The 24,273-nt window shown below is 53.9% G+C and overlaps 1 protein-coding gene and 1 long non-coding RNA gene across 2 annotated transcripts; both read right to left on the bottom strand.

Moving 5' to 3' along the window:
* Positions 1 to 3,108: 3,108 nt before the first annotated feature.
* Positions 3,109 to 3,837, bottom strand: LOC140602380 (uncharacterized). The gene is made up of 2 exons (XR_012005317.1): positions 3,706 to 3,837; positions 3,109 to 3,324 (listed from the first exon to the last, which is right to left on the bottom strand). It is a non-coding gene; the product is annotated as an uncharacterized lncRNA (long non-coding RNA).
* Positions 3,838 to 9,483: 5,646 nt separating this feature from the next.
* HEYL (hes related family bHLH transcription factor with YRPW motif like) lies at positions 9,484 to 24,030 on the bottom strand. Its single transcript, XM_072771813.1, has 5 exons — positions 23,881 to 24,030; positions 17,897 to 17,963; positions 16,563 to 16,646; positions 15,555 to 15,636; positions 9,484 to 12,335 (listed from the first exon to the last, which is right to left on the bottom strand). The coding sequence occupies exons 1-5, from the start codon at positions 23,958 to 23,960 to the stop codon at positions 11,668 to 11,670; spliced, it is 981 nt and encodes a 326-aa protein (XP_072627914.1). The 5' UTR covers positions 23,961 to 24,030; the 3' UTR covers positions 9,484 to 11,667.
* Between the last annotated feature and the right edge of the window lie 243 nt (positions 24,031 to 24,273).

Raw genomic sequence — 24,273 nt, 5'->3', positions numbered from 1 at the left:
AGCACCAGGCCTAGAGGGGCCTTAAAATTGAAAATGGGATGTCAGGGAAGGCGTCACCAAGTGACATCCAGCCAAGCCCACGGGGGGTGAGGGGGAACTTCTGGCTGTCCAGGTGGACACCCGGAAGCAGAACCTTGGCAGAGGGAGGAGGAGGGGTGAAGGCCCTGAGGCAGGACGAGGCCTGCCTCCTAGGAACCCCAAGAGAGGCCGCCTGGTGTTAGCTTTACCGTCAACGTGGCTAGGCCATGGTGCCCAGGGCTCTGGTCCCCGTCGCTGTGGCTCTGAAGGCACTTCTTGGAGGGGACGGATGTTTCCATCGCAGACTCTGAGCGACGCGGGCCGCCCTCCAGGCCCCGGGGCCGGGCCACAGCTGAAGGCCTTGGGAGCAGAGACTGAAGTCCCCGAGGAGGAAGGAAATCCTGCCCCCGGGGCAGCCCGGAGCCGCCGCTTGACCTCTCCGCTCCCAGCCCCAAGGCCCAGCAGCACCTGCCGGATTCCCAGGCCGCCCGCAGGTTGGGACTCGCTGCCTCCGCACCTGAGCCGCGGCCGCCAGGAAACCTGCCTCCGCGCGACGGCAGCAGCGGCTTGGTCCTGCTTCTCTGCAACAGTCCGGACCGCGGGCTGGGGGCGGGGGGGGGGGGGGTGCAGGAGGGAGGGGCCCGGGCCCCGGTGGGCGTGGGCGGGAGCCGAGGGTGCGGGGCCTCGCAGCCCGGGGAGGCAGGGGAGTCGGAGCGGGTGCTGGGGGGGGGGGGGGGCTGGGGGCGCTCACGTGACCTGCGTGTGCGAGGCCGCTCTGGCTGCCGCGAGGACCAGGGCGGAGCAGGGGGCGCAGAGGAGGCCACGGCGGGCCGGGCCGGGCGCATCCACCTGCCGGCCGGGACGGGGCACGGGCGAGGGGACAGGTGCGCGGATTCTGGGAGTGGGGTGACGACGCGGCCGCGCCCACGGGGTCTGCTGACGGACTGGGTGCCGCTGCGAGGGCGGAGGGGTGCGGGGCGCCCTCGGGGCGCAGAGCCGGACAGAAGGACAGAGCCGGCCTTTGCTGAGACCAGGAGGGTCGAGGGCCACGTGCACAGGCCTGGTTTTCTCTCCAGAGCTGGCTCTAGTTAGTCCGGGGAAAGGCCACGGGTTTTAGCTCCTGTGCCAGACCCTGTTAGGTTTGGGGGGGGGGGGTGTGGGCGGCTGCTGTCTTAACAAGAGGGAAGGGATGCAGCAATTGATGAGCCGTGTCCACTCTGGGGACAGGATCCGACAGTGGCCACCGTGTGCCAAATATTTGTCATTCCTCATCCACCTGCACATACATGCTCATGGGTCTTTACTTAAAAGTGCCTGTGGCAGCAGCACGGGTCACCCAGCCAGCTTCCCAAGACTCTCTGGACTTGTGGGATGCTTTCACTCCTGCCTGAGCCCAACGGGAGAGCCCCCAAAGCCAACACCTGTCAGCGTTTCACGCACTGCACCAGCTAGATAAAGAGGGCCTCTCAGCAGCCCTTTGGATCAGAGGTTCAACTACACAGAATTTGAAGCCCTGGTGAGGCCCTGATGGGCAACCACAGCCCACTGTTGTCTTCCTGAGTGGGCGGCTGACCTCCACCCACTGGGAAGTCTGTGGGGGGTTTTTTGGTTTGTTTGTTTGATTGGTTTTTTAGCTGGAACATATCTTTCAATCTCAGGAAGGCAATAATTAATGAACCTCTGCTACCTGATTGAAACTTTCTTCCCTAGATGGCCCCTGATGTGAGCACACACGGTAACCCAAGGCAGATTTAGAGTGAAGTGTAGAGAACACTAACCCAAGAACTAAAACTTTAGCATTACTCTGTTTAAAGAAGAAATCTATGTACATTAAGTTTATATATATATATATATATATACTTATCAAAGAACCTGGGCTTTCCTATATTTACAGGTTGGGTTTATTAGATTTATAAGAATGATCCACATCCTCAGGAAAGTTTTGTTTGTATCAGATAAGTGAGGTACCGAAAAGGAAACAAATTCTATTCATCTATAAACGCGTTTTAAAATATTTGAAGACACAGCTTTGTTAGAGGCCCATTTGGAACATTTGCTAAAACCCGTTAGATCCTCAAGATTTCTTAGCTGAGTTTTATTTTTTTTTATTTATTTATGATAGTCATACAGAGAGAGAGAGAGAGAGGCAGAGACAGAGGCAGAGGGAGAAGCAGGCTCCATGCACAGGGAGCCCGACGTGGGATTTGATCCCGGGTCTCCAGGATCGCGCCCTGGGCCAAAGGCAGGCGCCAAACCGCTGCGCCACCCAGGGATCCCTCTTAGCTGAGTTTTAAAGATTAAGAGAGAACTAGTGTTTTGATTTAATCATTTTAACGATAGAAACGAATTGCGGGCACTAAAACTTCGGAATAGCCTTTCTGTGTTCCAAAACCACTCTCAGGGCGCCCGGGTGGCTCGGTTGGTTGAACTTCTGACTCTTGGTTTCAGCTCGAATCATGATCTCAGGGTTGTGAGATCGAGCCCCATATCGGGCTCTGCACTCAGCAGATTCTCTACCTTTCTCTCTGCCCCTCCCCCACACTCACTCTCAAATAAATAAATAAATCTTTTTTTTTTTTTTTTATGATAGTCACACACAGAGAGAGAGAGGCAGAGACATAGGCAGAGGGAGAAGCAGGCTCCATGCACCGGGAGCCCGACGTGGGATTCGATCACGGGTCTCCAGGATCGTGCCCTGGGCCAAAGGCAGGCGCTAAACCACTGCGCCACCCAGGGTTCCAATAAATAAATCTTAAAAAAAAAAAACCTCACCCTCAAGAAACCACCCAAATGACCATCAACAGATGGATGGATCAACAAACTGCATATGGCCATGCAGTGGAATACTACTCAGCAGTGAAAAGGGGAGGCGCAACTTATTCCCAGAACTCGAAAGATCTCTAAACCATTATGCAAAGTGAAGGAAGCCAGATTCCAACAGAGAGCAGATCAATGTTTGCCAGGGGTTGGGGTAGCACAAGGCGATTGATTGCCAAGGAATGGGAGGGAACTTATTAGGTGACAGACAGGTGTATTCTATATCACAATTATGATGACTGAGTGTGTACATTGTCAGGACGCATCACATTGTACATTTAAAATTGATGAACTTCATTGCATGTAAATGAGACCTTGATATTGTTGCTTTTTAGAAAATAATACTGTTCTCGGGGCACCTGAGTGGCTCAGTGGTTGTGCGTCTGCCTTGGGCTGAGGTCATGATGATCTTGGGGTCCTGGGCTCGAGTCCCGCATTGGGCTTCTCCCTCTGCCTGTATCTCTGCCTCTCTTTCTCTCTGTGTCTCTCCTGAAAAAATAAATAAAATCTTAAAAAAAAAAAAGAAAAGAAAAGCATATATTCTCAAGGTCACCAAAACCTCCATGTTCAACATGAGAAATAAAGCAGGATCACCTTCTGAGAATGGACCGGGAAAGGGAGTGGGTGGGGAGGAGAGAGCCAAGTAGTCATGTGGTTATTGGTGGAGAAGCAGAATGGGCTCCCGTTTGAAATTTCTCATTATGAATAAATCAGACCCATGACTTTTCTAGTCAATTGAATGACACTTTTCCAGCCAGGTTAGAACAGGCTAGAAGCAGGTTGTAACCAAGATTCAGGTTTTGCCTGGTATATTATCTACTGTTGTGTAACAATTACCACAAGCCGAGTGTGTTAACACACATTCGTTACCTGACAATTTCTGTGGGTCAGGAGGCCTCGCACGGCTTGGATGGGTCCTCTGCTCATGGTCTCACAAGATAGTGATCCTGGTGCTGGCCAGGCTCATCTGGAGGCTTGGCTGGGGGAACATTCACTCAGACTCATGTGGGTCATTGGTGGAATTCACCCCCTCGTGGGACCATGGCTTTTTGCCAGCTGCCAGTGGAAGCCTGCCCCTGAGGCCCCTCAGGATTCTCTAGAGGAGCCGGTTTTGGTGGATGGTAGGTTCTGTGGGAGAGGGCAGTTGAGGTGGTGTGAAGGTGATCACTGGAACTGGGGAGGTCTACATGGGCTCCCTGCTCCCACCCTTGTCCCCTCTCTGTCTACTCTCCACACCGGGCTTCCTCATATATATGCCAGATCATGAGTCTCCTGGACACTTAACCCTCCCATGCCTTCCTGCCTCACTCAGAGTAAAATCCAGCATCCTCTCATGGCCTGTCCCCCACCCCTCTCAGACTTTCTCTCCTGCCACTCTCCCCCTGCTGTCTACACCCCTGCTACACTGGGCTGTGGGACTAGCCCTTGGCCCTCCCTGCCTAGAACACCCTCCGCCCTGATAGTTGCATGGCTCCCCACCCTCCCCTCTCCCCTTCCCTCCTTCCTCCCTCTAGTGTCAGTTCAGACTGCTACCTCAGGCCTGTCTACCCTGTGTAAAAGAGCACCTTTCCACCTCACTCTCTGTTCCTTTATCCACCTTATCCTCCTTCCCCATCAAGCATCCTGTGTATTTATGTGTTTGTCTAGGCGTTGGTCATCTGTCTCCCTCTGTGAATCTGGGGCTTTGTTTTATTTACTGCTGTATCCCAGCACCGAGATGAGCACCCGGCACGTGGCCAGCACTCTCTACGTGCTGTTAAGAAGGTAGAGCTGCTTTTTATGTCCTGAGGGGTGGCTGAGTTGACACTGATGGGTCTGAGGCCAAAGCCTTGGAGTGTAAGCCAGGAGTCATTGTGGAGGCCTGGGTACCTCCCCCCACCCCCGCCTCTGATGTGTAGAAGGGGGGAACACGGAAGATGTAGCACTTGGCAGTTAAGAGCCCTGCCACCAATACTTCCAGCTGTGTTACGCTGGGCCAGTTACTCAATCTCTCTGAGCTTCTGTTTCTTCACCTGTGGAATGGAGATAATAGAAACAAAACCTAAACTGGGGAGTTGTGCAGGTGAACTCAGCCCCCACATGTAAAGCACTGGGTATCAGGCTTGCATGTGCAAGCACTCATCATGGTTGGATTATGTTAGGGGACTTCTGTGCGCCTGCTTATGATCCATGACTCTCTACTACTGTCCAAACAAGCTTTGCCATTTACTGTTTTTCTGATTGGGGGCAAATTATTTTACCTGAAACATGACTAGGTTTCTCATCTGTATGACAGAGATAATAACTCCTGTCCTGGCTCCCCTGACCAAACTGTCGAGAGGCATGAGTGAGGTAATGCCTTTGAAGGCGCTTGAAATGCAATGTGCTCCGTATGGAACATTCTTACTTTTCCTTCTCGTTGATGGATTCCTTTTAGGGTTGCTGGAGTTGTTCATTATTTTGCAGGGGCTCCAACAGAGCATCTGGGTGCCTGGGCTAGAGTGCTACATGCTGGATTTCTTTGAGCAGAGCTGGCAATCCAGGTCTTGCCCCAAGGACTGAGCCAACCCTGACTTTAAAATGGCCCTTGGAAAAAATAAAAAATAAAATAATAAAATAAAATAAAATAAAATAAAATAAAATAAATAAAATAGCCCTTGGGCTCAGGGCAGCATGGGTTGGCCAGCCAGCTTCCTGGGATTCGTGGGCTGAATGACACTCTTGCTTCTTTCTACTCAGACATCAAGTAAAAAAAAAAAAAGAAAAGTCCTGAGAGTTGGCTGTCAAGCAATTCATGAGGCCATCTCAGCAGCCCTACTCATGAGACTCAATTTCCACAAACAGGATCCACAGCTCTGGGAGGCCTGGCCTTTCACCAGAGCTCCAGACAGTGGGAAGAGAAGCAAGCAGGACAGCCAGTCCGGATCAGGGAAGCTGCCAACATCAGTCAGTGCCTCCTCCCCAGTGAGGAGCCAGGTTGGTGGCTCCTGTGTGGCACACAGTCCCTCCAGGTGATGCTGATCACTGGTCAGCCGGGGCCCACTGGTAACAAGCCCTTCTACTCTTCCACTGTTTTCTAGGGGAGTTCTCCGGAGCCCTGGGCCCAGCACACACACAATTCCATTTGAGGGTATCTAACCTACCTTGTGGAATCAGAGAATGGTGGATGGAGTATCTATACCTGGTTCTTTAAACTCAGAGTAAATTGACCTCCAGATCATGCGCATGGCAGTCAGTAGCTTCCAATGGCCCTGATTCTTTTTTGTTTTTCCAAAGGTTTTATTTATTTATTTGAAAGAGAGAGAGAACATAAGCAGGGAGAGTGGCAGAGGGAGAGGAAGAAGTAGGCTCCGCACTAAGCAGGGATCCCAAAGTGGGGCTCAATCTTAGGACCCTGAGTTCATGACCTGAATGGAAGGCAGATGCTAAACCAACTCAGCCACTCAGGTGCCCACCCCGCCCCCCCATGCCCCTTATTCTCCAGCCTGGGAGGTAAGGTCCAGGTGATAGAGACTGTCTGTCAGCATCCAATCAGCCCTATTGCAGAAAACAGGGCTAAAATGCATTTCCCAGCCTCCTTTGCAGTTTGATGTGGCCAACCGTCAAAGTTCTCACCAACAGAAAGTAGATGGACATACACAGGCTACTACTCCTGGGTCTAGGTTTTGAGACTGGTCATGCCTATACCAGGCTCTTGTTCCCTTCCTCCTGGCTTGAACCCATGGAGACCTAGCTTCAACTGTGTAGGCATAGTGCCCTAGGGAATGGTGGGGAATCAAGATGGAAGGAATCTGGGTTCTAGAATGTCTGCATTGAGCAGAGCTTCTGGTTCTCTTGGAATATTCACCAGGCAGTTACACAAGAAATAAATAAGCTTCTATCGTCTTTCATCCACTGAGTTATTGCTGGGCCTCTTTGTTACAGCCTCCAATCCTTACTCTCACTAGCACAGGGGAGAAAAGCCTGGTGGGGTGAAGGCTTCCCAGGCTAACATAATAGTCCACCCCCCAGCCCTTAAGGCCGATCACTGAATGTTTGGCTCTGTAACAGGAGGCAGCTTGGGAAGGGAGCAGTGTGCTATACCGGTGAAGGCTGAACTAGATAGCTCTTCCTTTTCATTTTGACTAGAACATTGATTCGTATTATAAATTTTGGGGACTTTCACTAACAAATTGAGTCTCAATTTCCTCTTCTGCAAAATGAGGATAATAAGAGTACTTACTCCCAGGGCTCCAGGGGGAGATTCTATGAGGTAATGTAAGTCAAGAGCTCAGACATGTTTACTGTTATTAATGGAATCAGCTGATAACCAAGTGTGATTTTTCCTACCTTCTTTCCCCAGGAAGAAGGGGAGAAAACTAATATCTTGAAAAAAAAAAAACAATTAATAACTTTCCACAAAGTTAAAAAATACTCAATGGCTCTTGAATGCATTGCAAAACCTAAAGCTTTCTGCACAAATGTTTCTTATGCATCTACCATGGGCCAGAGACTAGGAGGGGGCTGGAGGACAGAGACACCCTTGTGGAAATTAATTTTTGCTTTGCTTCTCAGAAAGTAGAAGTCCTTTTCAGGCTCACAAACTGGAGTCCAATTCACCTACTGAATGGAAATTTATGTCGACTAGGAAAGAAATCCCAAGTCTTCTTCACACCTCCTTATGGGATGTCTGGGCCCTGGTGCACACAGGTTGGATCATCATCTCTGGGACCTGGGTGCTGATGTTTGTAAAAAGCATCTAAGTGTTTCCAATGAATAGGTAGACTTGAGTCTGGAAACTCCTTTTCCTAGTCACTACCCCAAGCAAGACTTGACTTTCTTAAATGGGTCTGACCTTGGTATTTACCTTGGCATTCACCTGGCAAAACCTTCCATGGCTTCCATTGCCTGTAAGCTCAATAAAGCCCAATCTCCGCATGGCACCCACAGGTTTTCCCCATTTGGGATCTGGTCTCTTTCCATTAACAACGCTAATGGCTATCATTGACCGAGTGTTTCACATGACCCAAGCCCTGGGCTGAGTGAGGGCTTTACGTGGGCTGTCCCATTTGAGTTCTTTAGGGTACAGGGTCTTAGCTTAGTTGTCTCATCTGTAAAATGATAACATTCCAGGAAAAGCATTACCACTGTGCCTGATACATAGTTACCCCTCAGTTAATAGCATTACTGTGCCATCCCTAGGTTGTGGATGAAGAAGTTTAGGTTTAGGGGTGTTAGATAACTTGCCCCAGACCACAACCCTGATAAGTGACAGAGGTGCAGGCTGAACCCAGGAAGTCTGGCTTCAGTGCTCAGGCTAGCCCACCTCCCCTTTGTCGCTGGAGGCCTCTGCTCAACCCAGAACCAACTCATGCCCTGTGACATCTCCAGGCCTTTGCACAGATGTTCCCTGTGCCGGTAGATTGCCTCCTCTGGTCTTCCTTCAGGAAGACTTCCTCCCAGCTGTCCCTACCCCTGTGGCCACGCTGGGCAGAAGCAGACATCCCCTCTGTGTCCCCTCAGCCTCCTCAACAGGCCCCACTCCATTCTCACCTCACCAAACTGTCACTAGACAAAGGGCACAGGGCCTCAGGGCGCCAGTGTCCTCATCACCTCTGCCCCACCATGCGTGGCACAGAGCAGACCTCTGCAAATGTTTGTTAGATTTACTGCAAGCCAAATCCATCAGGGCAAGAGTGAACAATACCTGCTGGCAGGGACGCCTGCTTGCTCTCAGCTGCCAGTGTATGCTTTGGCCAGAACTCCTCACCATTTGCCAGAACTTCCAGTCCCTTGGCCCTGTCTCACACTTTGCTCTCCAGCCTCGCCCCCAAAGTCAGCCAGTGGGGGGGTTCACCTCTAGAAGGCCTGCACCACCCAGCAGCTTGAGTCTGGAAGATTCCTCACCTCCCCAGTTCATTTATTCAACAAATATTTATTGAACACCGACTTAGAGCCAGGTACTGTGCTTGGCACCGGGCACAGGTGGAAAGTAAACCACACATGGTCTCTGGCCTCACAGGGCTTATATGCTGGTGTGGGAGACAGTTGGCCAAGAAGTAAACAAACGGGATGTGCAATGGCAAGTGCCTTATGGGGGGAAAGAATAAGGGACTTTGGGAACAGATGAACTAACTATTCAAGCACAGTAGTCAAGGAAGCCTTCTCTGAGGAGGCGAGTTTAAGCCGAGACTTGAGGGTAAAGAGCTCAACCATGCAAAAGGTAGAAGAAGGGCATCTGGGCAAGGGAACAGTGTATGCCAAGTCCTGGGGGTGGGAACAGGTTGGAATGTTGAGGAAGTGAAGGAAAGCCAGGGTGGCAGAAGCACAGAGGACAAGATTGGAATTGGCTGGAAGTCAGGTTGGGACCAGAAGAGGAAGAGCTTGGATTTTTTAAATCTTGGCATAATAGGGTAATAGAGGAAGGGTTTATTTGGAATAATAGGGTAATGCAGAGGAAGGGTAATGAAAAAGGGTTCTCATAACAGAGTTGATGTGATATGATGGGTCTGTCTAAAGTGCTCCCTGGTTGTCTTGAGAACTGAGTGACGAAGCAAGAGGGAAGCAAGGTGACTTTGTGGAGGGCAGTGATCTGGGGGCAGGGGCAGTGGCCAGACCACGGTGATAGGCGTGGGTTCAGAGAGAAGTGGATGGACTCCAGAGATATTAAGAAGTAGAATCTTCCAGAGGTTTTTAGAAGAACTAAAACAATTTTATTGGATGCCTGCTACAGCCCCAGAAAGGGGGTAGGAGTCAGGGACACCAGAAAGGCTTGGGAATAGAAACAAAGGATACATAAGTCCTCAACCACGAAAACAAATACATCATCACCCCCCACCCCCAACCCCCACCACCATCTCTTGGGGAGAGTGAACCCAAGATCAACTCAGATGCTGGTCCATTTCCACCTCGTTCAGTGGGGGTCAACAGATTCTTCTGGAATTGGGTCCTAGAAACATGGATATGGGTTTCCCATATTCTCAGCCTGTGAAGTTGCCAAACTGGTCAGGCTCTGCTTCGTGCCACCTCCTCTGCCAACCCCTGGGAGCCTGCTGACTTGCCCTGCCCTCCCTGTCCGCCTCCCCCAGGAGCACTCGTGGCCGGGGACCCACTCCCTGAAATGATGCCCTCTCTCCCCCCTGCTGCACATCTCAGATGCCTCCGGGAGGACAGAAATCTGATCGAACAAACACTGTGCAAAGGATACGCTAGCTCTTCATGCCTCCTGGAGGAATTTGCCTTTTCAAAAGAGATTTCTGGGTCATTTAAGTGATCTCTGCCTTCTGCCCCATTTCTCCAAAAAGGGCCCTTTCCCCCTAGGGTTTTCACAAACTCTATTTCTGAGCCCAAGGACCTCCTCCTCAATTTAGTCTCCGGGGAGCATAGTTTCATCAAAGGGCGGGGCTGAAAGCACCTTCCCAGGGGTGACATTCGAAAGAAGTATTTAATAACCAGCGCGAATAAGCACCAAGGAATTGCCAGCTGGAGGATGCCACGGCCTCGGGTGGGCCCGGTGGTCATCAATCAGCACGGGGTCCCGGGGGAAGCCACACAGGGTGGGGGGGCCCTTAGAGGTGCTCAAGGGAAGCAGATATTTGCCAACAAGCACAAAAGTGGTTCTACATTTTAACAACTGGTCTGGCAACACTGGCCCAGCTGAACGTCAGTCCCGGGTCTGCCCCAATCTCGTCCAGTCTCCTCTGTCCCACTGGGAATGGTTGCCAGGCCACCATTTGTTCCCTCCGCTAGAGGAGAAGCGGCCAGGGCCCGGGTCACGAAACGGCCTCCGAGTGGAGCCGGCTGCGTGGCATCCTGGGGGAACAGGATCTCAGGCCCTTGACCCACCATGTGACCTTGAAGGGCCGAGAGCCGCCTCTGACTGTCCTTCCTCTCGCCCCTCCTCGTGGTTATTTTTGTCCAGCCGGACAGCCCTTGGCTGTCCCACAGTCTAGGCTCTGTAAGCCGGATGGAAACCAGGCAGCACAGACGTCTGGGGCTGAGTCCCAAGGGGGCTCCTCTCGGGGCGCCATCACATGGGAACCTGACCCTCCGCGCCGTGCACCCAAACAGGGACCGTGCATCTGGAGGATGGTGATGGTGCGAGAGGCAGGGAGCTGGGTTCTCTGCTCAATCCTGGCTCTTGTCTGGGAGCACCGTCCCAGGCCCAGTGGTTAAGGACGCCCTGTGTTAGAGCCTAATTGCTGCCCGGAAACCTCCCGTCTCTATGCAGGGAACTGTGGGTCAGCTGGAGGGTAGGTGTCTGCAGTGAGGAAGATGGCCCGAGCAGGCCCTCCTGGGCCCCTAACCCCGGGCCTTGGGTGTGGTGCACAGCGGGGGCCTGTCCTGTGGTTCACTGCCATGGGGTGGGCAGGGGCAGACGGGGTTCCCCAGAGACTGCTCTGAGGCCCCTGCTCGGTTGCTGTCTCCGGAAGTGAGGCAGACACTAGGTTCAGGCCCTGGGGGCCTGGGAAGGCTGCACCAGTCAATCACTGCCCAGGCTGGGTTCTGAGCTCTCGAGGCAAGCAGCCTGCCTGAAGCCCTGTTCCCAGACCTTAGGTTCATGCCTGCTGCCCCCCATGTGCAGGGGCAGGAGAGAGTCTGGGCAAAGCTTGTGGGGGCTCTCCTAGGACTTGTTTGTCCCAGGTAAGGAATGAGACCAGGCCTCAGAGATCGGAAGAGCTCCAGGAGAGCTGGGTCGACAAGCCGGGCCGGGCAACCAGGAGGGGAGATGGGCCGAGGCGGAAGGGGCCTCTGATGGGTGAGGAAGATGCCTTCACAGATAGGTGAGCCAGGCCAGGGAGCAGGGCAGGAGACAGCACTTGTTTTTAGAGCTCCTGGATGAAGAACCCTCCTCACGCCTGGGGAGAAACCAGCTCAGAAAGCCCCGATTTCAGTGATTTCGGAGACCCAGGAGGGGCAGAGCACTCCTGGCCTCCCAGCTGCCCCTGGGGAAGAGGGCCTGGCGGCAGGAACGGCCACATAAGTGGGGGACCCCACGATGCCAGGGGGCACGGGGGAAGAAGATCGTAGGAGGGGTGCCACGTGGCTGCTCCTGGCAGCCCTGATGCTGGGTGCCACGGGCAGGGGGGCAGCTGGCCTCTCCAGGGGGCGGGCCCTCCGCGTGGAAGATGCCCCTCGACTGGGCAGCAAATTCCTCCGGGCTGGCAGGACAGCGCCCGCGGCTCTGCGCACAGGAGGGGTTCGGAGCGCTGGGATGGGGTAAGCCAGAGAGGAGGCGCTGGGGAGGATGGGACCGGGCACTCTTCCCAGGATGGTGAGCTGGTTGCTCGGGGCTGACAGCCCAGGACAGCTATGGAAGAAGGACCAGGGCCAGGCAGGGAAGGCCAGGGGGCCAGTGGGTGTGGGAGCAGGCTCCATCTCGGCTGCGTAGCTGTTGAGGTGTGAGAGAAGACGAATCCGGACGGGGTCTGCACGGCTGCTCGGCCCTTCCAGGACCCCCAGGTACCTGATGACCTCGGTGAGGCACTCCCGAAAACCGATGCTCCGGAAGTCCACCGCCAGGGCCCGGGCATCAAAGAATCCTGCAAAGCGAGGCGTGATGAGGGCCTGCCAGGTGGGGGGCAAGTGCTGATCCTGGGGTCACACCCATGTGGCCTTGGGCATGCCACCCACCTCACCTTTCTGAGCCCCAGTCTCCACATCTGTAAACTGGGAATAGTGACCCCTACCTGGGCTAGAGGGGGTGTGTAGTGAGGATCAAATGAATTCCCTGAACTCCGAGGCATGATCAAATCTAGAGTACCGTTTTCATCGAAATTCATGATCAACGCAGAGAAAAACTTGGCGACCAAGATGTCATTTAAGCGGACGCTTGCCAGGTGTGAAAGGCCTGTGCCTGCGGAAGTGTAGAGCAACCCTGCCTGCTGGCGGGGGTGGATGCTGGGAGGTGGCGGCTTCAGCCATCAGAATCATCAGAGCCGGGGCTCTCCTCAGAGAAGGTGACACAGTGTCACATTGAAGCCTGAGGTCTCTGGAGGCCAGGAGAGCTGAGTTCAAATCCCAGCCCTGCCACCTAACCAGCTGCCCAACCGTGGACACATCTCGAAGCCTCAATTTCCTTGACTGTCAGATGGGCATATGGTAATGATGGTTGCACCAGGGCGGTGAGAGTGAGATTGAAGGCAACGGTGCCCAGAAATAGTCCATGAACTCAAGGTTAGCCATCATTTACACCTGACCCTTGAACAACATGGGGGCTGGGGGCACCGATCCTCCCCCAGCGCAATTGAAAACCGAGGAAATTTTTGACTCCTCCCCAAAAAACTAGTAGTTAGAACCACCAGAGATCACTTTTTACTGTGATAGCAATTTACTGGGGAGACAAAGGGCTCAGGGGGAGACGAGGAGGGCCACACGGCGTCTTAAGCAGATACTCGCAGCACCCGAGCTCACCCCAATAGCATCAGGAGGGGGCTAGGAAATTATCACTGTAGTACAGTAGGTATAGACTATGGTTAACTTTAGGCCGTTAGGATTAGACTGCATCTCTCCATTTACACTTCTCTCCACTGCAAATGGCACCACGTGTGTTCTGTAAGTGTTTGTGTGAGGAAGTTTTGATACAGTGATATCGATGTGGGACTTGATCCCGGATCCTGGGATCACACCCTGAGCCGAAGGCAGATACCCAACTGCTGAGCCACCCAGGCATCCCAGCAATTTTTTTTTCAAACAGTTGCAAATCTCCAAAAATGTTTCCACTTAGGTCAAAAACTGCGTGTAAGCAGACTGGCACTATTCAAATCTGTGTTGTTCAAGGGTCAACCGCATACCACTGGTGTGGCTCCTGTTGGCATCTGAGTTTGTCTGTTAGCCTGAGGGCAGTCAGGAAAGCAGGACCCCACTTTGGTCCCCAGCTGCCGCCATCAGGCTGGGCTCCTCAGTTTGGTGTCAGTGAGGTCTGACCTGATGGATTGTCCACCGAGGTATTTCGTTCTTGCTGCCTTTCCACCTGCCCCTCTCCAAAACCACCTTTTGTGCAAAGACAGAATAGGGGGCACCTGGGTGGCTCAGTGGTTGAGTGTCTGCCTTTGGCTCAGGTCCTGATCCTGGGGTCCTGGGATTGAGTCCCAAATTGGGCTCCCCACAGGGAGCCCACTTCTCCCTCTGCCGGTGTCTCTGCCTCTCTCTGTGTGTCTCGCATGAATAAATAAATAAAATCTTAAAAAAATAAAAAAGACAGAACAGCCTCCATGAGCACTGGCCTCATGACTCTGGCAGCAAATATCTGGTCCCTGGTTCATGGCTGAAGCTCCCACAGAGGGACAGGCAAGGCCTCACTCTGCTGAATACTTAGCTATGCGACTTGGAATAAATCCCTTCAGTTTTTGCGTTTGCTATTCTTTTCCAATAAACGTTTTCTGAGTTCCTAGGAAGTACTCAATTTGCATGATCTGATAATTCTCAGGAAAATAATCCTATCATTATTCCCATTTCAGAGATGAGAACCCTGAGGCATAGAGAAGTTAAATCATTTGTCAAAGGCCACAAAGCTAGCAAGTAATAGAACCAAATCCACAACTCATGGGATTCGAATCAATTCAATTCAGGATTCTAACCCAAAGCCGGTGCTCTAAGCCACAGGCCTGTCCTCCCGTTAGCTCTTGGCAAGAGAAGGGTGATGCCAACAACCCCCAGCCTCGAGATTCTTGTCAGAATCAGATGAGATAACATTGGTGGAAGCACTTTGAAACTATAAAATGCTGGCCAAAACATTAGTCACTATTTTTCTTTGAACCGGATAACCGTATATGTAGTTGGAAAGATCTCTCCCGCTGGTTGATTAGAATCAGAAGTTTTCACTGTTGGCCATGCATTCCTTTGGCAGAAGTTCTCAAAGTGACCACCTGCATCAGGGTCATCAGGCGTGCTTGCTAAACTTGCAAATTCCTAACCTCCAGGCCAGGCCTCCTGGCTCAGAATCTCTGGGGTGTGCCCCAGGGCTGTCTGTCCCCGGAAGATACTGCGGCTCACTGAAGCCTGAGAGGCACCAGGCTGGGTCACTTGAAATGCACCTGTCCCCTCCAAAGGTGGCCAAGTTAAGGTTTCAGGACTTTGGTCTTTGTGGCCTAGGTCTGTGGCGCTTTCAAGATTTCTCAATTGTGAAATCACCAAAATATACAGAGAGGCTCCACGTACACAGAATTTCCATCTGTCCCGAAGTCTTTTTAAAGCCATAGTTTCATGACTTCGTTATAACAGACCAGCTCAAAATAACGGCACGAGTTAACATTTGTGTTCTACTACGATCCCACCACAGATCTTCAACCGTGAGCATGACACGTGATCCCAGCGCTGCTCAGGACACAGTATGACCCCAGCACCAGCTCAGAAGGCACACCACTGGACAGCTGTGGCTAAACAACTCAGGCAGGCCCCTCCCAGGGTTTCAACGGGGATCCCAGTGAGAATGAGTTCATTCAGGCCAATGCTTGAGGAGGGTGGGGACTAAGGTGGGGGACCCCACACAGGGGCAGAGCTCCTCCAAGGGCTAAAGCTAGAAGGAGCGGAGTTGAGGACACGGTTGGGACCAATGGGGACACTGCCAGTGGAGAGGGCGATGCTGAGAGAGGAGACAAGCTATGTGACTGCTGCACCTGGGCCCTGCTCCAGCCCCACCACAGACCATGGGCTCCGGGAGAGCAGGGACCACGGCTACTTTGCTCACTAGTGGCCCCGCAGGGCCTCGCCCCCAAATATTTGTTTCATGAATGACTCCCGGGAGAGAAGAGCATTGGTACCTGTCCCACCGGTGGCGTGGAGCATTTTCAAGTGATCCACTGTCATCTGCAGGACCTCGGCCTTCTCCAGCTTGGAGGAGCCCTGTGTGTATAGAAGACAGAGAGTGAAGGCCTCCAGCGGGCCTCTCACTCACCTCCCTGTGGTGTCATCAGCCCTTATCGCCTCAATGTCCCTGTCTTCCTCCCACCCCACCACTGCCTGCAGTTGGGCTTCTGCTTCGGCCAACATCTCCCAAACGAACAGATTCTCTTCGCTCCCATTTTAGTCTGCATGCCCACCGCACTGCTGAGCATCCTTCCCCGAAACCCCTCCTTCCCTGGACTTCCACGACAGCGCTTTTTCTGGCTTCTTCATTCACCTTGCTTTGCCTGTCCCTTAAAATGGGGCTGCTCCCCAGTGGGTGCTGGCTCCCTTTCCTCGCTCGGCACATTCTCCCCGGGAGGTCTCAGCTACCTCCGTGGCTTCCGTGCACCATCACCAGAATGCCGCTCTGCGTACCCACCGCCTCCTAGACCAGCTTTCCTGGGAATCCGACCTCACACTCACCACACCCAAGATCTAGCTCATCGTCTTAGCCCCAAAGCACTTGCTCTTCCTCTGTTCTCTCTCTCAAGCAATGTCTGCTATGCCTCTAGTACCCTGGTCTTGCAGGTGAAACCTGAGAGTCAGATTCTCCACACGAGCTCCTGAGGGCAGGTACCAGGCCTAGGCCATGGCTGGGCCATGCTCAGTTTCCTTACTTGGGCAACGGGCATGATCATCCCTACCTTTGGGATCATTTTGAGAGTTCCCTTCCGTGGGATGATGGACCTAAAGCCACCACATGTGAGACACCAGGGTAAACACCACTTTCCATTCCCTTTCTCCCTAGCCAGTGACCGGTATTAGCAAACGGGGCACCAGCACTTCAGGCAGCTGCTCCCAATTAATACGCCCCGCCACGCAGAATGGACCTTATCTGCCACCTGCACGGAGTTTCCTCCAGCGCAGTCAGGAATGTCACATACCTGTTTCTCAAAGGCGGTGGGGACCAAGCGCCGCAACTCAGAAAGGCTGCTGTTGATGCGGTCTCGGCGCCGCTTCTCTATGATCTGCAACACAACGACAGGAATTTACTCACGGGCTCTTCGCCAGCTTCCAATGGGCTTTGATGGACACTGACTCATACCTTCCCTCATCATATTTTTGTGAGGGAGAGAAATCTGTTCTGACTTTATGGAGGAGGACACCGAGGTTCAGAGAGGGGTGGTGACTTGCTCAATTAGGGTCACACACAGCAGGGAGGCACAAAGCTGGGGGTGGAATTCGGATCTCTTGTCTTGGTCTGTAGGAGTGACATTCCAAATGATTAGCCACAGGTACAAGCAGGGGACTGAGCAATGAGAATAGGGACACTGGGGCAGCCCGGGTGGCTCAGCGGTTTAGCGCAGCCTTCAGCCCAGGGTGTGACCCTGGAGACCCGGGATCGAGTCCCATGTCAGGCTCCCTGCATGGAGCCCGCTTCTCCCTCTGCCTGTGTCTCTGCCTCTTTCTCTGTGTGTGTGTCTCTCATGAATAAATAAATAAAATCTTTTAAAAAATTATTAAAAAAAAAAAAAAAGAACAGGGACACTGGCCACAGCCCTGCAGCAGGCCCTGGAGACGCCTGCAGGCCAAGATGACCCCTTCAGTGGCTGGGTCGGGAAGAGGCATTGCTTCCAGCTGGGAAGGCGTCTCATTCACACGACCTCATTCTCACCTCACCTACTAGGAGCAGAATGCTGATAGCAGGGCAGACGTTATGACCCCCTCCCCCTCCATTTTTACAGATAAAGACGGGAGCTGGAAGGAAGTGGTTTGTCTAAGTGAGGGGCAGGGCTGGTGTCTGCCACATTCCAGGTCTTTGGACGCCCAGGGCAGAAGCACAGCGGCATCCTGGGGGAAGAGGTGGTACTGGGATGAGGTGGCCAAGACCCAGCTGGGAAACCACTTTCTTCTGACCCCTTCCTCTATCCCGCAGCACACCCCAGAGGAAATGTAAGTTCTGGGCTCACTGGGAGAGATGAAGGGAAAGGGCTGTGTGTCAGGTGTTGTCCTGAGTGTATTACATTAATTCATTTAATCTTCAAAACAGCCCTGTAAGGTAGGCATGTTCATTGGTTCAGGTATACAGTTGAAGAAATGAGGCACAGAAAGGTTAAGGGACTTGTACAAAGTCTCTCTGCTGGCCACTGGCGAAGTCAGGATTTGCACTCGGGCAGTCTAGATGGGGGTGATGTTTCTGACCAGGGTTCTCCGGGCCAGGCCTCTGGGGACTCAGGGCAAAGATCCGTTGGGCAGCTCTGCTGGAACAATCACTCACCCCTCTGCGTTTCTTCCTGGCTTGCATCTGTGAAGGGCTGGGGGTGGATAGCGGCCTGGCCATCTGGCTGCAGAAGAAGAGAAAGGCTGATTTTTCAGAGCTCAGGGACCATCTCCTTGGCCTGGGCTGACCTTGGAGGACACTGGGATGTGGGCGGGCACAGTCCCCTCTTGGGCAGGCCGTGCTCTCCCCCCCACCACGCCCAGGGCCATGGGGCTGCAGAGGACTCCCAGGCTCCCAGGCAGGGAAGCAGCGCAGGGCAGGCGTGGGTGGGGGCCCATCGCTCCCCCCTCTAAGTCTCCCCTGCACTCAGTGTCCCACCCCAGGATCGTGCAGCGGCTGGGGCAGCAGGGTGGGGTGGGCTGGGCTCTTGGCCTGCCGGCCCTCACCCCTGCCCCTTGCCCCTCGCCCCCCCACCCCGCCCCGTCCCTCGCCGCGGGCGTCGGGGAACCGCAGCCGGCCGCCGCGCTCCTGCAACCCGATCCCGGGCGGGGCGGGCGAGGGCACGGGCGGCGGCGGCGGGGCCGGGCCGGCGGGTTGGGTTTCAGAGGGAGCCGCTGGGAAGAGCGTGGAAAGAGCAGATGCCGCCGCTTCCCACGGGCCGGGCGCGCCCGCCGCCGCCCTCCGCCCCGCCGGCAGCTGCCGCCTCCTCCCACGCAGCGCGGCCCGGCGGGGGGGGGCGCATCTGGGTCACAGGCCCCCTCGGACCCTCGGGCCGCCGCCCCGGCCCCCCAGGCCCCAGCCCCGCACCGCGCCCTCCCCCCCCCCCCCCCCCCGCAGGCCTGGCCCGGGTTTGCTCGCACCCCGAGTCCCCATCACCCAGGCGCAGCCCCGGGGCGGGGGCGGGGGGGGGGGTGCTCCAGCCCAGCCCTCGCCCCGCTAACGGTTCCTGCTTCAGAGGTTCTCCCGGAGTGGAGGGGATTCGCGGGATGGCACTGAGGGCCATTCACCCGGCCAGCACCCCGGAGGCCCCCACCCCGCTCCAGGGCTGGACTGCAGGCGGCAGCCAGGCCCCAGCCGTCCACACAGCTCCCAGGGGGCCATGCCCTACCAACAAATAACTTTAGACAAGACTCCCCTGCTGCTTCAGAATGCAAGATGCCACACATCTGAACAGGGACCTGAGCTTGCCTCCGCCTCCACTGCCACCCCTGGTCTCTCCCCTGGGCCCCCATCTCAGCCAAAGCATTCCTTCTCTCAGTTCCGCGGGGCCACCTGGCTACCACTACTTTTGGGTCCTCTTCTGTCCTCACCCACCTCATCCAGACGCGCCCATTCCATGTCTAAGATACATCTCACCTCTGTCCTGCTTATTTCCACTGCTGCCCAGAGGACTAAACCTCTATCATCTCTCACCTGGACAGCAGCAAGAGTCTATTGATGGGTCCCTTTGCACCCCTTTCCCAAACCCCTACAAACAGGCAGTGATCATTTAAACGCGCACATCTGATTTTGTCCATCTCTTAAAACTCCCTAGGGCCTTCCCCATGCTTTAAGGATCAAGGCCGCCATCTTTCAGCTGGCTCCTGTCACCTCCTAGACTCCAATCACCTTTGCTCTTTGTGCTCCAGCCTATGAATGCACTAAGTTCTTCGTGTGGTTGCACATACTATTTCCCTCGCCTAGAATTCTCTGGTGCAGCCTGTCTACCCACCTAGTCCCAGCCTCTTTGCCTAGTACTTTCTACCACCGTATAGATCTCAACTCAACTGTCACCTTCCTAGGGGGGCCTTTTCTGACATTCCCCCTCCCACTAGATAGCCCCTGCTCTACCCTCTCCTAGCATCCTGCGTTCATAGCATGTATACCCGTTTGTTGTTTTATCTTTATATTTTTGTTTTTTATTTATATGATTATTTGACTAATGTCTCTCTCTCCACCAAGTGTGTAAGTTCCCTGAGGTCACGAACCATGTCTGTCTCATTTACCACTGTAGCCCCAGCACCCAGCAAGTACTTGCCCATGTTGAGCTCCCTCCTCCTGCCCCATCTTTGGCGTCACTGAGGAACAGAGAAGTGACACCACAAAAGCTACCTCCTACCTCCTAGGCCTTTGTGGAATGGGGGCCTCCTTCCAAACATCTGGATGAGAAGGACTGGTAAGAGGCCTATGAAGCTCCTGAGAGGGATGGTGCAGCGAGCTAGGCCCAGGGCTCAGATGGCCAGATCCTGAGATCTGTAGGGCAGCTTGTTTACAAAGCTACACTCAGGACAAGCCCCAAGAGCCAAGGGATACTAAAACATGGCCTTTGTCCCCCCTGGGCTGGATAAGGAGTCTCTAGGGGTATTGGGTTAGCACTGCGCACGTCACTGCCCCTCAGCCTGATCCCTCCTCGGGGACTATCTGTTGGAGGCTGACGCACCCCTTGTAGGGCATGGTGGCTTTGCTATCCCTTTTTCCATTCTTCTGGTCACTTGTTTTCTGCACTATTATCCCTCTTTTCTGACTCCCATATCTCACAGGCAAACCTCATTCCACAGTTGTCTTGGCATTGCTGCGTATATTTCCTTCCTCGGAGCCTAACAAAAACCCCATTTTACAGATGAGGATGCTGAGGCTTGGAGACTCAAGGCAGCTTGCCCAGCCTACGCAGCTGCTGAGGAGCAAAGCCGGCATGGGAATCCATGTCTTCTGGCTCCAAATTCAGCATTGTTTTCCCTCCTAATTCCTATTTCCTGTCTGTCTGAATAGCCCTCCAGTCCCCTTATCCTTAAAGCTCCCAAGAGCTCAACCAGAGCTCACTTCCAGGCTGTGATCTGGCCCTGACACTGGGGGGAGGTGTGAGAGCTTCTTGTCTGAGAGTCTGAAAATAAGGCACATCTTCACGGACCCAGAGAAGATATGCCGACCACCAAGATCTGCCCCATGGGCTTCGAGTGGTCCCTAGCCAGATTTCTGGGGAGGTCTCTTTGGGGGGAGGCAGCTTTCTAGGTGGTCTGGCTGCCAGTCCTGACTGCTCTCAGCACTCATCCTCAGGCTCCCCCTTAGGGACTCCCCCCATGGAACCCTTGCAGATGACCCCTCTCATTTTGCATGAACCGAAGACAAAATCATGGTATTCCCAATGAAGGGTTTTCAGGAGTGCTGAGCCCATTTGTAAAATAAAGAAACTGAGAGGGGAAGGGTCTGTTCCAGGCCACACAGCAAATTAGAGGAAATTCTAGAACTGGAGCCAAGTCTACTGACTTTTAATCCAGTGCTCTTCCCAGTGCACCCCAAATCGTCACATAGCCAGTACTCCTTGTTCTAGACAGTACTTCCACATTTACTTGTCTCCTTTATTGCACAACGGCCCTGTGAATTAAGTATTATTGAGGCTATTTCACATTAGGAAAAAAATAACCATGTGATAGATGGAGTGACAGAGACACAAAGAGTTAAGAATCGTGCCCAGCAAGTCAAGTCTTTGGGCTTCTAGTCTTTTCATTAGATCATGCTGCCTTGTGACCATGACACCCTCCCACTGAATGGTGACCCCTTCAAGAGCAGCACTTGTTGGAAGTTACCTTGGGCTACATCAGGGAGCTGTGCACTTTAGGTACATTTATTTCCTCATGGAAGGCTCACTCTGTGAGGTAGGTATTAGCATCCTTGTTTTATAAGGGAGAAAATTCAAGTTCAGAAATGCCCAAGTTAATGGTAGTGAGACTCAAACTCAGGTCTATCTGACTTCAAAGGCCACCATGTGCCTTAAATCCTGTAGGAAAGACCCACAGATCTCCACCCAGTGCCTGACACATGACAGGTGTTCACTGAATGTTCACAGAAGGGGAGGGGAGAGAGAGGCTGTACTCTCGGTTGGGACCCAGCATGTGTCAGAGGGGGGCTGGGTTCAGATAGGAGATCTGTGGGTGATTTTCTCATATGGGCCAAGATGCCACCATCGGGCAGATGCCCGCAGTGACAATGGAACATGCCCTGCTCCTTATTCTCACATCTCTGAGTGTGGGGGATTTGCGCCCTGCCTCTGACCCCAGGGAGGCCGGCTGCCCCAGTCCCGTGGCCCTTGCCACTGTTTATCTGGCTTTCTTTGTACATGAAGCTCTTCTTCTCTGAGAGTTCCCTGAGGGCAGAGGCTTAGCAGGATACATCTGGGCCCCCCACACCCAGCCCAGGGTCTGGGCCACAGCAGGCATCGTTCAGCACGCCCTGAATTGAAGCATTGATGTCTGCTGGGGGGGAGGGCCCTTTGGTGAGTGCTACAAAGAGGGGTCTATAAGTCAGCTTCTGCCAGATGTCCAACGGCTTTCTCTGCTCTGAGAGGGTCTGCTCCTCTAAGAATCTAGACAGTCTCTAAAAATGGGCTCGGCTAAAAGGACAAAATGCCGTATGGGAAAAATCTGCCCACTGATCCTTTATGCCATTGCCCAAATGCCACCACCTTCAAGAAGCCCTCCCTGATGCCTTTGGTTGTAAGTGACCTCTCCCTGCTTTGGTGCCCTCACAGCCCACGATCTGTCTCCCCTTCCATCTTCCATCCTTTGCCATGGTCTTTGACCTGGCGGGTCACTGGCTGAACTGCAAATTCTTGGAAGACAGAGCCAGCTCTCTGGGATCAGTTTTGTGCCTCTGATTCATGAAGACCCAATGACATTGAATTTGAGAACCCCTCTCCACCACCAGCACGTGGTGCTAGGCGCTCTCCCTAGCAGGCTCAGACTCAGAGAATTGCCTCTCTAAATAGTAGTTTCTGCTAAACCATTTAAGAATGCTAATAAGTTGCATGGGGAATTGTATTATATACCCCCAAAACTAATTAATGTACAAGATGCAGGGGGGATACCTATTGCCTCATCTCCTGTTATAAGCTATAAATACTTGGAAGCTGGTGGCATTTTACTAGGATTTGTGATTGAGGTAGGATCTCCTCCTGGTCTCAGAAAACTGGAGTCATTGAAATTATGAAATCTCCTCAAAAACATCCCTAAGAATGAGCCGAATCCCCCTTTCAAATCTGTTCTGGAGATTCAGGTTTGGATGAACCAGGGAGATCAGATAGCCCCCTGTCTTTCCCACTCCATGTCCTCCTTTTATTTTATTGGTGAGGAAACGGGCTCTGAAAGAGAAAGCAATGTCCCAATGCTTACATGGTGAGTTGCCGGCAGATTTGGGGCTGGGACTCAGCCCTGCAGACTCCCACTCAGTCCTTGCTGCTCTTTCAGGGCTCTGGGTATCACATGTTGGGTGCCTGACATGAATTAAACATTTGCTATGTGCTAACCCCGTGACATACATCATCTTATTAGATTTTCCCAATAAACCTATGAGATCAGTTCTGTTATTTATACCCATTTCACCGATGAGGAAAGTGACGCTTAGATTGCTCACAGAACTGGGTGAAGTAGCAGAACTGTACCAGCAGAGTTTGTTGTACAGGCTTGAAGCAAGTCGAATTATTTACCAAGAGCTGAAAGACGCTGGCAGCAGGGTGTGCGTTAGAAAGAGTGTTGGAATTGGAGTCTAGGCCCCTGCACTGACAAGTCAGCTATTATTTTTTTTGGTACCAAAACCTTAATTCCAAAGTCCAGTTGGCTCAAGGGAGGGGAGGTTTTTCTTCCCCCTTTTGTGTACTCCATGGACAGTGCACCCAAGCCAGGGTAGAACAGAGAAAGTATGGCTATTCCGCTTTCTCAGCGGATTCTGGACAGGGGGTTTCCTAAGATCTTCAGGGAAAACTCCTCCCCAATAGCCTCCACCTGGCTCATCTATAGAAAGACGGTCACCAACTGGGAGTGAGACCCCAGAGCTGAACTCCACTTCCATCCCGGGCCCCTGAGCCTAAGTGGCCCAGGGTGCAGAGGATCCAGGCTCTCGTGCGAGTGGTGGCCCACGCTGCCCACGCGCCCCCCACTCCCCCCCCCCCCCGCCCACACACATCTGCGGGCCGTCGCCCACACCTGCATCTCCTGAGGCCCTGGGGAGGACTAGTCCCCGGCCCCCCTGAACCCGTCCGGGCACTCCCGGTGCCCCGTCCCCGCCCTCACCTCAGCTCGCCCTCGCGGCCCACGTCGATGGGTCCGTCGGACTCGCTGTCAGAGCCGCTGGGCTCCCTGGGCCGCTTCATGGCGAGCGCAGGCTCTGGGTCTCCGCGGGACTGTGCGGGCTCCCGGCCGGGAAGCTGGGCCCCGCCCCGGCCCCGCCCCGGCCCCGCCCCGGCCCCGCCCCGGCCCCGCCCCGGCCCCGCCCCGGCCCCGCCCCGGCCCCGCCCCGGCCCCGCCGCCCTTTCCCAGGGCCCTCTCCTGCGCCGCAGCCCCCGGCGCCCCGGCGCCCCCTCGCCCCCGCGGTGACGCGCAGGCCGAGCCGTGGGAAGGCCCCGGGCGGTCACCGCCCCCTCCGACGGCTGGGAGGTCCGGCTCCGCTCCGCCGCCCTGGCCGCC

This window comes from Canis lupus, chromosome 13 (genome assembly GCF_048164855.1).
Source record: "Canis lupus baileyi chromosome 13, mCanLup2.hap1, whole genome shotgun sequence".
NCBI lineage: Eukaryota > Metazoa > Chordata > Mammalia > Carnivora > Canidae > Canis > Canis lupus.
This window is presented reverse-complemented; position numbering and strand designations above follow the sequence as displayed.